General features: G+C 48.2%; 1 protein-coding gene across 1 annotated transcript in view; it reads left to right on the top strand.

Annotated features, from left to right (window-relative positions):
- Nucleotides 1-16,471, top strand: part of LOC146209415 (phospholipid-transporting ATPase ABCA3-like) — a 113,481-nt gene that overhangs the window by 38,367 nt on the left and 58,643 nt on the right. The window contains exon 7 of the mRNA XM_084587405.1: nucleotides 294-449. Within this exon, the coding sequence (XP_084443531.1) occupies nucleotides 294-449 (156 nt within the window). The remainder of the gene's footprint in view (nucleotides 1-293; nucleotides 450-16,471) is intronic.

The raw sequence follows: 16,471 nt of genomic DNA, 5'->3' as shown, positions 1-16,471 counted from the left end.
GATAAAGGTTTTCCCTTTTCCAGGCTGCTCTTCAATCGATTAATCGATTGCGATACTATGTAGCATCCATGCATAAAATACTTGCTCAAGAAAACCAGCAGGGAGACTTCGTCACAGTAATATCATATGCCGCATATGTTCGATAGATAATGAGAAGCATAGAGCTCTCACTTTGCATCATTGGGCGTGTAATGACCGTGTGACTTTTTGCAAACTACCTCTGTCCTTTTTCATACAGCCTGTACTGTTTCGCGTTACCACTGCCAGCTAACATTACCTTGCCTTCGCTCCAGATCAAGGGCGTGCCCATGGACAAGACGCGCATCGAGCTTGCCAACCTGCTGCACGACGTTGGCCTCGCCAGCCAACGCGATGTACTAGCCGTTGATCTCTCCTTGGGGCAGCAACGCCGATTGTGCACAGCCATAGCCATTGTGGGAACCCCAAAGGTTAGCGAGCATTTAACCGCTTCAAGAAATTATTCTGCATAAGCCCCTTCATTGTCTCTCGAGTCACCAGTGCTACCTGTTCAGATACAAGATATAACGCAGATTTTATGCATTCCCAAAAAATTAAAGAGCACTGCAGAATCTGCGTTGGAGTAATGTGAAAGCACGGATGCTGGTGTTGGTTTCTTCTGGTTGCTTTTATTTGCCTAATTCACTTCTTGTTTACCCATTTTAGTCTTTGGTACTTTCAAATTGCGTGCCAACCTTTGCTATGCTCTCTTTTTCGGCTCTATTTCCGGTTGCGCGACGTCACATTCTTGACGTCACCCTAAATGACTGACTAATTATTTGTTTTATTGTTTGGTACTTTCAAATTGCGCGCCACTCCCTTCCTACGCCCTTTTCTTGGCTTGATTCAGGTTGCGTGACGTCACATCCTTGACGTCCCCTTAATTGACTGACCTAATTAACTATTTTAGTCCTATGCCTTTTTCTGGCTCGAAGTTCAGGTTGCGTGTCGTCACATCTTAACGTCATCTTGACTGATTTAATTACGTATTTAGTATATGATACATCTTGACCTCACCCTAACTGACCGATTTAATTAACTAGTTTAGTATTTGATACATTCTAATATGGCACCAAACAATTGTCTAATGAGCCTATTTTCGCGTTGGCTTCTAATTTGTTGCCTCTAGTTGTTACCTAATTAACGTATTGGCCTAAATATTTTTTCGGACACAACATACGTCACCCGCTATTGCATGACCCCACTCATTAAACTCTACTGCTTCTCAATAACTCACAACTGATGCGGGCACGATTTTGCGGGCAGATTGTGCGGAAGCGGTCTGCGGACAGAATCTGTGAACATAGCGGCGTAATGCTTTCGCAAAAATAATTGCGCCAAGTGTCCAACACCATCCGTTATGGGTGGCGGCGCTCTAGCGAACAAGGCAATGAGACCTGAAATTCATTTTTCAGAGTAAAACAAATGTCCCGCGAGATTGATGCCGACTAACTCAGGTCGCACAAACAGATCTTCTTTGTCTCGGTTGCTCTTACTTATTGCTGGTCAAATACTGGGAAAAAGTTTACGCAGTACAGTGATTTCAGCCGCGGAATAATGCATTGCGCGAACTGTCGGCTTATAGACAATAATAATTATAATTAGTTTAGAGGAACGAAAACGTGCAGTAAGTATCTGTAGCGCGTGTTGTGTGGACACTTTAAGCGCCGCGGCGGAGGCACTTGAGAAGCGGGCTCGGGGGCACGCGTCTGGGATGCATGGGCGAGGTTCGGCGGCGATGAGGCGGGTGCAGCAGCCCCCTGCGGCTGATGCAGGGTGCGGTCAGTCATGCCGGCAGTCTGCGTTCCTCCAGGCTTAGCGCGGCGTGGCACCGCTTCAGTCCTCTTAGAAGTCCTGGCTAGATGGTCGAAGGCCTGACCTTGGTAAATATGGTATCACCAGGTTCCTTGAAACGTTAGGGATCGCTTGATGCGAGTCTCGAAGCAGGCGGAGTCTGTCGTTAAGTGGTACGGGCTGAAAGAACGGAGCCCGTGAAGAAGCCATGGCGCGTCGTCTGTTTAGACTTGCGTCCTCTCTATGAAGTGACGGCAGGTGCCTCTTTGACCCGCTGGATCTCATGACAGCTGCACTCCACCCGACCATGTACTTCACTCCATCATCGGATGAAGGCTGGGAAACGGTCGGTGCCACTCAAAAGGCCGCGAAACCTGCTAGATCTCGCCTGGACGTAATATCGGTCGGGCTCCAGCTCCCGCCTGGCACCCTTTCCCCCCGCACCAGGCCCTACGAACTGCTGCCAACCTGCCTTAACGCTCGAGACCAAGCTAGTGCTGAACTTGGCTTTCTGAAAACACACTCTGACCTCACCGCTAACCTTCTATTGCATATAACCCACATCAATCTCTCCTGTAAGTTCGTAAAAGTTCGTCCCTACACTGCCAAATCTCCTCTTTCCTGCCTAGGTGCCATTCACGGTGTCGAACGCGGCCTTTCAACCGCCGATCTCATGAGGGACCTAGAGACTTACAAAGCAGATTTCATATCTGCGCGCATGATGGGGTCCACCGAAACAGTAATTATTGCATTTGCTGGTACTGTCATCCCCGCACTGTTTACTTTCGTCGAGCAGCATTTCGATGCCGCCCTCACAAACCCCGCGTTCCTGCATGTACGCGCTGTCTCGAGATTGGCCACCGAGCACATCAGGTCTCTAATGCCACTGTTAACTGCCCCAAGTGCACTTCACCCATCTCCCCACCCTCTGTCCACGAGTGCACGCAGCCCTGGTGCCTGCACTGCCAGACAAATAAACATGCTACTTTCGCCCCTATTTGCCCCTACTATAAGCAGAAAAACAAGGAGTTTGCCAAGAACGCGTACCAACAGCGTGTCAACCTTCGCCAGGCCACTCGGCCGGCTCCTCCACAGCCTCTATAAACGATGGCTATCCTCCTCTTGCAGAGCACGCGCTCTATTCACCTCCCGGTACCTAGGCAGCAGTAGCACAGGCACCTTCCCAGCTTCAGATCGGGTGCTCTCAATCTCGTCAACCTCCGACGCGACCGATTCCCAAGCCTCGTTACTCACTCAAATCATCTCCGCAGTCATTCGTTTCCCATTCGCCCCCTCCTCCTTCCTTTATTGAAGAACGCTTTTGTACCCTCGAGCTCCGTGGGGCTAGTTTTGAAGTGGCCATTAGCCCCATCAAACAAGATATTGTGAGCACTGTGTGGCGCTTCATCTTCCACACTGCTGAACGTGCTGCTTCATCTTCATCCTGCTCCCTCTTGTAGATACCCATCGTCATCGCGGAGTGTGTTTAGCTGCAGTGTGCGACCAAGGCTTCAGGTCTGTAATAAAGCCTGATTCCCCAAGTCCGACCTTCGCGTTACCTTACACGTGGTGGAGGTGCGCCTTGATTTCCCCGCTGCTTCGTCACCTGCATCCACCTGGAGCTTCGTTCTGGCCGCCGTTTGACCCCGACCACCATCGTCATGACACAAGAGGGCCACTCCGCTATTCCGGCTGCTACCAACTCGACTCCAGCTCCCCTTGCCACTTGGACTGTCAGTAGCCGTCAGCGCGACCCGCAGATGTTCGCCGGTCTCCGCGGCGACGACGCTGATGACTGGCTCGACAGCTACGACCGGGTCAGTGCTTTCAACCGATGGGACGATTCTCTTAAATTAATTAATGTGTCCTTTTATTTGACGGATGTGGCCAAAACGTGGTTTCTAAATCATGAGTCGACGATTCCGGACTGGGCTACCTTTAAACAAAAGTTACGCCAGATTTTCTGCGCTCCTACTGTTCGCACGGAGTCCGCCAAGAAGAAGCTAGAAGCCCGACTTCAGCGGCCTAATGAGACCTACACCTCTTATATAGAAGATGTACTTTCACTTTGTCGGCGCATCAATGACACAATGCCAGAGGCCGAGCGGGTTCGGCACGTCCTTAAAGGTATTGGGCCACTCGCCTACAACGCCCTGGCCGTGCAGAACCCTACCACAATCGATGCCATCATATCCACTTGTCAACGCCTTGACGAACTACAGTCAATACGCCTGCAGCCTGATCCCACTTCATTTGGTTTCACTGCCGAAGCTGACCTCCGTGTGCTTATTCGCGAATTAATTCGTGAAGAGCTCTCGGCTCAAGGTAATTTGTGCCGCCCTGCATCTGAGCCACATAATTCAAGTGCCGGCCTGCGTAGCATTGTTAAAGAAGAGCTGGCCTCAATGACCTATTCCCCGCCAACATCGGTCGCTCCTACCATTTGTCAGGTGCCAACGTACGCCCAGATCACGTCCTTGCCGCCCGCAGTTGGAGCGCCTACGCCACCGGCGCCTACCACTGCTCATGTCGCTGCATTGGCACCACCTGCCGCAGCGCCGACATACTACCCCAACTGGCGCCCAGCCCGCCCTGTGTGTTATTACTGCGGGTACCGAGGCCATATTTCCCGCTTCTGTCGTCGCAGGCTCCAGAATGAACGCCGCGGCTACGAATCATTTGAAGCAGACTACCCTCCTCGCTTTTCCGGCTCTAACCACCGTTCATTCCCCGATTATCCCCGACGTTCATCACCCCCGCCAGAAAGCCCCGCTCCGCCTGCTGGTTACAGGCCTTCAAGACGCCGTTCTCTTTCGCCTTTTCGCCGCTCAGCCTCGCCTCTCCGTCAAGCTTCTCTGACGACCCCCCGCCTGCCGGAAAACTGACCACTGCAGTTTTAGGAGGGAAAACTGCACTCTTCGGCCATCCCAAAAATCCTCCGGAACGTCCCTGGAATATTATTTTAGTGCGGGTTGAAGGATTATCTGTTGAAGCTTTGGTTGACACGGGCGCCGCTGTTTCTGTGATACACACTGACTTGTGCTCCCGCTTGCGAAAAGTGAAAACGCCTTATGATGGACCTGAACTCCGTGGAGCTAATGGTGCAATAATTCGGCCTTCTGCTAAGTGTACTGTGCGAGTTTTTGTTGACGGTGTCCGCCACCATGTACAATTTGCCGTGATGTCACCGTGCGCTCACCCAATTATTTTAGGCTGGGATTTTCTGTCTGCCGCATCAGCCAGCATTTCGTGTCGCGACAGGATCATTTACATGAACGAGAGCGATCCGTCTTCTGAACATCCCGAGCCCCGTTATCGCCTGCTTGCCGCTACTAACTCAGTGTTGCCCCCTGGATGCGAACAACTTGTCCCGCTTACTTCTGCTGACATTGATAACGGAGATGTGCTAATCGTGCCTTCTGATCGCCATCTGACCCGCGGAATCGCGCTACCACCAAGTCTTGTTCGGTTTGAGCATGGCACAGCGCTTGTCGCTGCTTCGAACACTTCCCCAGAGCCCATTGTGCTGACTAAAGGGACATGTTTTCCTTGTGTCCTGGACATTCACCCGGTGTCCCTCACCACCCTTACCGCCCCCTCTTCCTCACCAGCAGCTTCTTCCGATGCTTCTCTCTGTGTTCTCTTTGGCACCATCAATCCTGACCTCCCTGCGACTCACCGCCAAGCTTTGCAGGAATTACTTCGAAAACACCAAGCCTCCTTTGATGTCACTTCTCCGACCTTGGGCCGAACGTCTTCTGCACAGCACCGCATTATTACAGAAGGTACTTCTATTGTTAGCCGCCGCCCTTACCGTGTTTCCTTATCAGAACGTAAAATCATAGAAGATAATGTGAATGATATGCTCCGGCGAGACATTATTCGGCCATCAGCTAGCCCCTGGTCATCTCCGGTCGTCTTGGTCAAAAAAAAGGATGGGTCCGTGCGTTTTTGCGTTGATTACCGCGCACTTAACAAAGTCACTCGAAAAGATGTTTACCCTATGCCACGAATTGACGACTCCCTCGACTGTCTTCAGGGCGCCGAATATTTCTCCACTTTGGATTTGCGTTCCGGTTACTGGCAGATACCGATGCACGAAGCCGACAAAGAAAAAACAGCATTCGCTACTCCCGATGGGCTTTACGAATTCAATGTCATGCCTTTTGGACTTTGTAATGCCCCCGCTACGTTTGAGCGCATGATTGACACTGTTCTTAGAGGACTTAAGTGGAAAACATGCTTGTGCTACCTGGACGACATAGTTATTTTCTCTGCGACTTTTTCTGATCATTTATGCCGCCTTGATCAAGTATTAACGTGCCTGGCATCCGCCGGTCTCCAGCTGAACACAAAAAAGTGTAATTTCGCCAAGAAAGAAATCAAGATCCTGGGCCACCTCGTCAGCCGCGATGGCATTCGACCCGACCCTGACAAGCTTGCTGCAGTTTTGAACTTTGCACGCCCTCAGCGGACTAAGGAACTACGCAGTTTCCTTGGCCTGTCTTCGTACTTTCGCCGTTTCATTCGAAATTTCGCTACCATTGCTGCACCGCTCCACCGCCTCCTTACAGACCGTACTACTTTCAATTGGTCCGAAGAATGCGAAAAAGCTTTCCAAACCCTAAAGAATGCCCTCACTTCGGACCCTGTTCTCGCTCATTTCGACGACACTGCTGCCACCATTCTTCACACCGATGCCAGCAGCCTCGGTATCGGCGCCATACTTCTGCAACGTGATACCGCTTCTCGGGAAAAGGTAATTGCGTTTGCCAGTCGAACTCTAACACTAGCGGAACGCAACTACACCATCACTGAGCAAGAGTGCCTAGCCGTCGTTTGGGCAGTTCAGAAATTCCGCCCCTACCTCTACGGCCGCCATTTCACGATCGTTACCGATCACCACGCCCTGTGCTGGTTATCAACCCTCAAAAATTTGACTGGACGCCTGGGCCGTTGGATTCTGCGTTTGCAGGAGTACCACTTTGATGTCATATTCAAATCGGGACGCAAACATCGAGATGCCGATGCTCTCTCCCGCTACCTTTCTTGACGCCTCTTTTCTTTCTACACATGCCAGTTCCTCATCCTCTCTTCCTGACCAGTTCCTTTCCCGAGTGGCCAAATCACGCCGGCTTGCTCGCGTCAACACGGAAGCTAGCCAGGAAGACCGCAAGTACCGCTATGATGCAACCCATCGCCAAGTTTCGTTCCGTCCCGGCGACGAGGTGTTACTTTGGACCCCATTACGCACTCCTGGCCTTTGTGACAAGTTACAGCACCGTTACATTGGTCCTTACACAGTTCTTGCAAAAACCTCCCCGGTCAACTATCGCGTCTCCCCTGTTTACCCTCCTCCGGACTGTCGTTACCGTGGCACTGAAGTTGTCCACGTTTCACGTATGAAACCTTTTGTTCGGCGCATTCCTGCGGACTAATTGCGGCCAGGCTGGCCGCTTGAACTGCGCGGGCGAAATAGTGTGAGCACTGTGTGGCGCTTCATCTTCCACACTGCTGAACGTGCTGCTTCATCTTCATCCTGCTCCCTCTTGTAGATACCCATCGTCATCGCGGAGTGTGTTTAGCTGCAGTGTGCGACCAAGGCTTCAGGTCTGTAATAAAGCCTGATTCCCCAAGTCCGACCTTCGCGTTACCTTACAATATCAACATCATCGATCACCGCCTAGATGCTCTTGAGGCTCGCATGGATCAGCTACTCACTCCAATAAATTCTAAATTGCTAAACCTAGAGGATGTCGGCGCTGACTGTCTCAAATTCCAGTCTGGCCTTGAGCGAACACCTCCAACAGCATGAGGAGGCTATCACCCAATTTGATTCCCGATTCAATAGCCTCAATACTCACGTCAACGTTCACTTCGAACGCATCCATAATTTGATCTCCACCTTTCAGAGTTTACTGCAAACAATACGATTTATCTTCCCCCTACCCAAAATAAACGCGACGACATGCCACAACGCAATCAAATTAGTTAGATCTCAACATGGAGGCCCTCAATATAAATCAGTGGAACTATCGCAATCTCAATACTAACCGCACTCCATTACACCAGTATCATCTCACTCTCCCCTCTCTGCCCCTCTTCCTTCTCCTCCAGGAAACTCGCTGCTCCGCTAACGTCCCTGGCTACCGAGCATTTTACTCTATCCACCTATCTTCTATCTACGTTCGCCGTGACCTCTCGGTTGCAGCCTTTCAAATTCCTTCATCGCTCCAATCCTACCTAGTGTGCACCCTCTACTATCTTCCTCAGGCGCACCTCAGTCTGGCACTGTTGTCCTTCTGTGCAAGCAATGCCTCGATACCCCTTTTACACTGCCCGAGCTTGAAGCTGCAGCTTTTGCTAACACCACTCTGTCGGCTCCCGGTGAAAATGGAATCACTTACTCCGCTCTTAGCAATCTTCCCCATAACGCAAAAGAGCACCTTCTCAACCTCTATAACACCGCCTGGGGAGAAGGCTCCCTGCCATCGTCATGGACTTCCTCGCTTATTTCTCTCATTCCTAAACCTAATAAGCCTCCAGCCCATATAAATCTCCGACCCATTTCTCTGACCTCCTGTGTCGTCAAGACAATGGAAAGAATGGCGCCTCTAGGCTAAGTAGGCATTTGGCGGTTTCGAACTCGCTCCCTCATACCGTCACTGGCTTTCGTTCCCGCGTATAGGCACTGAACCTTTTCCTCATACTTCAGCATACTTTCTTCACCTGTGGTAGCTCTCAGCTTCACGTCCTGGTCACGGTCAATGTCCGCAAGGCATTCGATTGCGTTTACGATGACCATAGTCTTATCTGCCTTTCCAGCACCGACTGCGGCTCCCGCATGTATAACTGCATTCGAGCTTTTCTTTCTAATCGCGAGGCCCGTTTCCGAGCATTGAACTTCACTTCTACCCCACCGTCTCACCCGCGGTACCCCGCAGGGTTCCATTCTTTCACCCACCCCTTTTAATATCGCCATGGCTCCTCTCGCGGTTCAGTTATTGTCTATTCCGGATCTTCAATACTTTTTTTTACGCCGACGACATCACACTGTGGTGTTCGCGCGGGTCTCCTGGTCATGTTCAAGACACCATTCAGCAGAGATTGGATATCATTTCTCGCTTTCTTGACCATGCAGGCCTGTCCGAGAAGTCAGAACTACTTCTGACTCACTCTGCTTATCAACGAGCATAACAACTCACTGATCTTCCTTACCTTGGGCGGCTACCCAATCCCCAAAGTTTCTAAATGCCGCGTTCTTGGCATGCCTCTGCATGCCGCCAAAAATGTCCGGGCTCTCCATGCGGCTGGTGCTACCTGTCAATCTTTCATCCCTTTACTTCGCCGAGTTGTGAGACGGTCCTCTGGCCTGAGGGAAGCTTACGCCTGTCGACTGGCTCAAACGCTGGCTCTTAACAAATCCTTTACTTTATACCATATCTTTCATTCAACCAGGGCCAGCTAAACACACTTTCAACAGCTCTTCACAGCCTTTATAAAGCTGCTCTTTGTCTTCCCATAACCACTTCCATCGATAAACTTTAGCCACCGGGCTTTTTCACCCTCTTCGCAGTCTCCTTTCCCTTCACCGTAACTCGCCTCTCCGGCACAGTTCATGGACGCTGGCTTCTAAACCAGGCTAATATTTTTCCCATCCAGTCATACACTCTGCCAACTCCTTCCTCTCCAGAGGCCACTAACCTCCGTATACTTCCTCTTCCAATCAATATGTCGCCGGTTCTGTATGCTGGCCGCCGACATGCTGCTGCCGCTCATCATAGTCGGCTTTTCAATACCCATGGAGTCTCTTACACGGATGCCCCTTATGTGGCTCCTCGCGGGTCCGGAAGCCAGGTCCTCTTTCATCCTTGTCTATCTACTCCTTTCACACGCACTAGCGGCCCCTTTCTCTACCCTCCGGACATTATCTCACTCGAGGTCCTCTCCATCACTCATGCAATTCAAAGTTTCCATTCTCTCCCACCTGTGCCTCAGTATATTATGTACACCGACTCCAAGGCTGCTATCCATGCCATTCAACCTAAAAATCTATCATCTGTCCACGGAGCTTGAGGCTGCACTTGTTGCGCTGCAGCACTACCACGTCTTCCTCCGATGGATCCCTGGACACTCGAGGACTGACGGCAATGAGCTGGCGAACCAGCTCACCTGTGAAACTCGTAACCGGACACTGTTCATCCCCTGGCCAAGATCCTTGGAGGGCGGATTGAGACAGACTCTTCACGCTACCATGAGCGAATATTACAATGCTGCTTTCTTAGACTGCAAGCTCTACCCCGACCCTCATCCTAATCTTTCCGTTCGGGAGGCTCATATCCTTCGGCAAATACAGTTGAATACACGCATAACCCCTGCATGGCTTATCTCCGCAAATTCCGTTGTGATCCATCATGCCCCAACAGCCCTTCTTTTTATGTCAACCTATGTCAACCTTTACACTGCATATTTTCATTCCGGTTGCATTGCAGTCAGGATTCTTTCCCACCTTCTCCCATACAATCTGGACCTGGATGGACTGGCTTGGTGCTAAGGGTGAACAACAGCGCCTGCTCGTTCAGCAGGCCATCGATGTATTAGAGGTCTAAGTGTTGCGCCCCAATAAAGTCTTTTACTGCTACTTTAAGCGTGTCATAAAGTTAGGAAAGAAGGTGGAAATGCGGAAAGAGAAAACTTGGTGCCGTAGTGGAGGGCTGCGGAGTAATTTAGACCACCTGAGGATTTTTAACGTCCATCGAAACCCAGCCGCCATGCTATAATTTTATTTTTAAAATATAAAAAGGTTTAAGAAAAACTAAAAGCGCACAATCTACCACATTGGTAAGGCCAGAGGATGTTTAGGCTCCTGGAGCGAAAATCTGTGCGCGGGAGCTTTGCGCCTCATCTGCGCTTCGAATCTATGCGCTTATGTGTCGCTCGGAAATAGCAGGCGTTTTAGGAAGGAGACTACAAATGAAAACCATTGATGGCGATAGGTAATAAATACAAGTTATAAACAGACCTAGCTATACTATAAATATAAATAACGGTAACGACCAATAATGATACTTAAAATTATACAAAAATTACTTGTAATGAACAATATGTGAAATTGCGACTTGTAATGACCGCAGATGATTGTAAATGATTAAAAATGGTTAGCTATGAGTCCTAATGACAAATGCATAAATCATCAACCAAGAAACGACCAATATGTCAGGCGATGAATTCAAATGACAACAGCTGAGGGATAGGAGCAAAATGAGTAGGCATTCCTCATCATGACTGCTAATAAGTACGAAACGACCAATACGTCAAACAACGTATTGCAATGAGCGAAACTGATTGGAAATGAGTAAAAATGCTCAGCTATGAGTGATTACAGTGACTAGGCATGATTCATTATTACTAAGAAGCGACCAATATCTCGAACGACGACTTGAAACGACTGCCACTGATTGGAAACGAGTAAAAATCCTTAGCTTTGTTTGGTGATGACTACAAAGACTATTCATGGCTCATCCCGTCTTTGAAACGCCTAGTACGCTAAACGACGAAATGAGTAACTGCAATGAACTGGAAAAGAGTAAGAAAAAATAGCGATGAGTGAAAGTGGTTACAATGAATAGGCATGACTCATTCTGGCTACGAAACAGTCAATATATCAAGCAACGAATCTAATTACCAAAACTGACTGCAAACAATTAAAATGCTTATCGAGGAGCGACAATGATTACAATGACTATACATGACTCATCATGACTAAGAAAAACCAACCTGTCAAAAAAGGGACACCAGCAAAGAGAAACAGGCAGAGAGAATGAGACAAACAATGAGACACAAATGGCAAGAGGCAACGAGAAAGAGGTAAGTGATAAGATGCAAAGAAAAAGAGGCACACAATGAGTCAAACGCTGACAGGGAAATGATAGGAACGGAAGTGTAGGCTTTGGCCGTTCTCCTCTTAAGAGACGTCTAATAGATCCTCAACTTTTTCTGTCCACACCTGAACCACGACATAAGCGAAAGGAAAAACCTAGGAGTGAAAGTGGAAAGAGCGTTGACGAGCCATATTTGTGGGCTTTACAGTAATATATTGATCACCTGGGAATCGCACAGCACGCGTATTCTTCTCTCTTTCAGCTCCATCATACGCAGTCGCCGGCGGTTGGTTCAAACTCGGGTATTCGCGGAAAGTAGTCGGGCACCTTAACCACGGTGCCGCGAAGCGGTGACACAGTGGTTAAGGTGCCCGACTACTTTCCGCGAATGCCCACCGCCGTGGGGCAAATTTTTTTGAAGCTTCGTTCTACGGGAAGCAAGCGCCAGTATACTTTTAGGTTAAGTGTAATGAATTTCATTGCTTTAAAAAGCGTTGAAAGGTGCAGTACCTTTCAACATTTTTTTCTTTGAACACCTGATCCGCGCCGTAAGGGAAGGAAGGTGGGAGTTAAAGTGGAAAAGCAGAGGAGCCATACTACAGGGCTGCGGGGTAATTACGACCACCTGGGCTCTTTAAAGTGCACTAACATCACACAGCAGACGGACGCCTCTCCATTGGCTACATATTTAGGCACTATAATTTTGTTGCCATCAAAATGAAGCCGCAGGAGGTAGGGTCCGAACTCGGGTATTCTGGAACAGTGGTCGGCAATCTTAACCACTGTGCCCTGGCCGCGGGGCCCACTTTTTATGGACTCCACAAAACCATTGACTTCCCCACTTAGTTAGGTCAAGGTTACACTTGAAGTTCATTTGAAGGTCAAACTCGTGGTCACAGGGACCTTGTTTTTCCTAGAGTATAATGAACCTTTCGATTCAACATTTGCATTGAATATTCATTATTATTAACTACTAATAATATATGCCTATCTATCCTTTCATAATTCTTTTCATCTTGCTAAGGTCCCTCTTTACAATATTCTTCCAACTGACAGGGCGGAGAAAGGCAGCCTTGGTCTCACGAGCACGTGCTACCAAACCACTAATTCGGATCATTTCTGCACAGCAGAATCACATTTCTTGTATTCATAAGTTCATCTGCTGAGGAACCAGTGACAAAATTACTTCCGTCAACAGCGTATAGAATACAACTTGATTCGGGATATCTATGGAATTTCGTTAGCAGAGACAAAGATATTGTAATCGTAATCAAAGAGAGATTGTAATCGTTAACCATAAAGAGCAGATTACGCAGTCTTAGCTGAGAACGAATAAGCTTAAGGGAAATTTCACGAGTGACATAGTTGTCAATGTTACTGTTGCATTTCTGATGAAAAAGATAAAATACGTTAGTGATACTGATGAAAATACGTGCGCTATGTTTTTAACTTCAATATCAATTAAACAATGTTTTTTTTTTTTTTTTCAAATGTAAAGTCCATTCGGCTTACTTTTCCTGACGAAATCAAAATTTACTTTCAGATAAAGGGCAGCGAAAGAGGTTCTAGAATTTTACGAGATTAAAGGAGACGAGCGTACGAAACTAAATGATTAAGGATGAGATGAGATTTGTTTATGCCAGCATCTAAACTGGTAACGTACCCGGCGAACGAAATGGCGCAGATGCTTAGGCTTCTCCGCAGCGCCCAGCACGTGGCAGGGACCGCAGTGATGATGTCGCATAAAGCGGCGCGAGTTTTCAGGACAGAAAACTGTGGGTTGAAGGATGAAGACCAACGTCACTGAAGGAATGGCTCCAAGCGTTGTCGTAAGGCACTAGACGACCTATGGTACCCTTTACGTGAAGCAATAGCCGCTTTAGTAGGGTTTCGGCGAAGCCGGTGAAAATATGAAAATTCGGAAACAGTAATATCACAAGTTGTTTCCCACTTCGACTGATGTAGTGAGGGAAGTACCCAAATTTTACAGCAGCTTCGATTTAATATTACGCAAACAGTATAAATGCTAGTACCAAACTATTTCCATGTTTTTCTTAGCAGCATGACATATTTTAGCCTTGAACCTGATTCACGTATAAAATAAAGCATTCCAGCTTTCCTTTTCAAAGAAGCGTCACAACACAACCCTTCAGTTAACTTTTAAGCCTCAGCTTTCCGGGAGCCAATTGTGACGAAATATAGGTATTCCGCCGGACGGATGCAATGATGTGTTTTATTCAAAATAGTAGCTATAAAAAAATAATTACGACTGACCTTAAGTCCGCATGAGAGTGGAAATGTTGAATGCCCCCCCCCCCCCCCCATTGCACGACTGATTTCACTCACTGCATTTCATTGTAATTCCTACTGTCATCACAAGCATTATCACCACTATCGCTTCTATTGCTGTTATCAACTAAACCCGCTGTAATTGTCTGTACTACTGTCACGAAATCGGCGCCCATTTTCATCAAGCCGGTACGGCGCGAGGCCCGCACGGCGTCGCGTGGAAGGCATGGAGAGAAAAGCCCCCTTTCCCGCGCGGGAGAGCGCGTAGCTTTGTACGCGTTGCCGTCACCCTCTTTCCCATTGCCCGGGGAGGACGGTGGTTCATCGGACTGGAATCAGCCAGAAATTTCCAGCATGTTCTATGGGACCTGGCCAATGGCGACGCGCGGCTCGACGGGAGGAAGAGAGAGCGCTATAACCAGCAAAGCTAAGTGTGTGTGCGCGCTAGCTTTGACGCGGGTTAACAAACAGACGTGGCGCGCCCTATTTAAAGAGACCGCGCCGCTTGATGAGTCAGTCAGGCAGTCAGTCAGTCAGTTCGTCAGTGTTTTGCCACGTGCTCGCCTGTGCTTCGGCTGGACTCCCGGGGATCACCCGCTGCTGGCAAGCCCACGGACTTTCAAGGGAGCGGCGCTCGTCTCGTATGGCGGCCACATCGTGACTCTTGAGGCGTCGGACTGCAACAGTGCCCGGTGAACAATTTGGTGTTTGGTTATGTAACTCTCTCGTGTTTGATCTGTTGTAAAGCCTGTGTTATTGAATCATTCTGTAGTTGCATGCTTAGCGTTTGTATTCTGTGAACCTCTCGTCTGTTGTATTTCAAGTGACCTTGTGTATTCCTTTGTGTCGTCTCTTGCTGTTCATAAATTGTGTTTTGTTTGTTACTTCTGACTCCGATCCTTTCTCTGGTTTGAACCGGCGACCGCTGGGCACCAAACGACCACCCCCTTTTGTCACTACAAGGTAGTTGAATTCCGGCTGAGCTTGCCACGCAGGTCGAGAGCATCTCCTTCGCGACCGGAACAGCTACGCCCACTCACTCTAAGGGTGCCTGGGAGTGTGCGCACCGTTAAGGCCGCATCGTTAATAATACCCCCTAATTATTAACGGGTGACAACTACCATCGTTATCATTATAACTAACTGCAGCATTATTGTCATTGCTGCTACGTACTTATGACTATAGTATCTGTGTTGTCAATATCATCGCTATCATTCTCACGTTAAAGGAGAATTGCGATTTGTTTCTCACGAGCCCGGTAGTGGTTTGCATGCTTGGCTGGGAATCGGAGGGATAGTGATTTGGCCTCGGTCGGCACAGAGTTTTTTTTCTTTTGCCATTTCGAGGGAACAATTCCGCAGCCAATTAGGCAAGAAAAGCAGTCACCTTAAAATAAATCCCAAGTTTTATATCTTTGTAATGACCAACTGATTCCAAAGTGCACAGGAAAGTGCCCTTAGCGTAGCTTTATTTGCCTACGAGGGAAGCAAGCTACCACGGTGGTGGCTTCTGGCCCATGTCATTAAAGAGCACCTTAAAGGTTCCATTTTGTGTGGTCGTAAAGAAAAAGCATGATTTGTTATCCGACACGTGTATTAGAATGTCAACGTGTGAAAACAACAGATATGATTAAAGCTACTTTGCGCAAAATTAGTCGTAATACAAATTTTTCAGGCATGTCTTTGTCTCAGTGACTAAACTTTATCATCCAAAAGTTGGTCCTGAAAACAGTATTTAGAAAGCGTAGCTGGTCTTCAATATCTAATTTCTTATCTAGAACAAATCAGATAAAAGACTAGGATGGATCTGCAAAAAGCCATTATATGGTTCCACTTCGCTACAAATGGTCTTCATAAATCAGCCGTTGCTACAAGCACAGACACCCCTTACAAGATGTCTCGTTTAAGATGGACCCTGAAAAGTGTTTTAAGACTTCTTTTGAAATAAAATCAAGCGAGTCTGGCAAGTACCAGGCGGGTGTTCTAGCTTGATGGGACATTTATCCAAAATAAATCAGTTTTTAATTACGGCTTTAAACGCCCAGAGTGGAAAATTTGTCGAGTTCACCGAAGACAGCTCTGTAAACCTCAACTAATGGGGTAGCCTAAGCAGGGCTTTTTTTTTCTTTCATCAACAATGAAAGCCCACAAGGTTTAAATATATACCATGCGTGAGCGAACCTCATGGGGAGGAATGTTTGGCTATAAGCTTTTCTCAAAGAGCTCTGGTGCTAGGCTTCGGTAAAGCGCTGTCCAATTCGCGTCTTCTGCGGGGAGTAAAACAATGCGCTACCTACGTCGCTGCTGGTTCCAAAATAACCGCTACCAGTGCCAGTCTATGAGACGGAAAAGTGCGCCAGAAGCAATCCCTGTTGCATACCAAGCTATAAGCAGCAAGGCTCTGCCTTGAGCGCGAACCAAACACGTTTTAAAAATATCTTGGATGAGGGAGCTGTAATTGTAGCACATTCAGGCGCGTGTCCCACGATG

Source organism: Amblyomma maculatum, chromosome 1 (genome assembly GCF_055883805.1).
Source record: "Amblyomma maculatum isolate TAMU_Amacu chromosome 1, ASM5588380v1, whole genome shotgun sequence".
NCBI lineage: Eukaryota > Metazoa > Arthropoda > Arachnida > Ixodida > Ixodidae > Amblyomma > Amblyomma maculatum.
The sequence above is the reverse complement of the archived record's forward strand: the minus strand, read 5'-3'. Positions and strand labels throughout refer to the sequence as shown.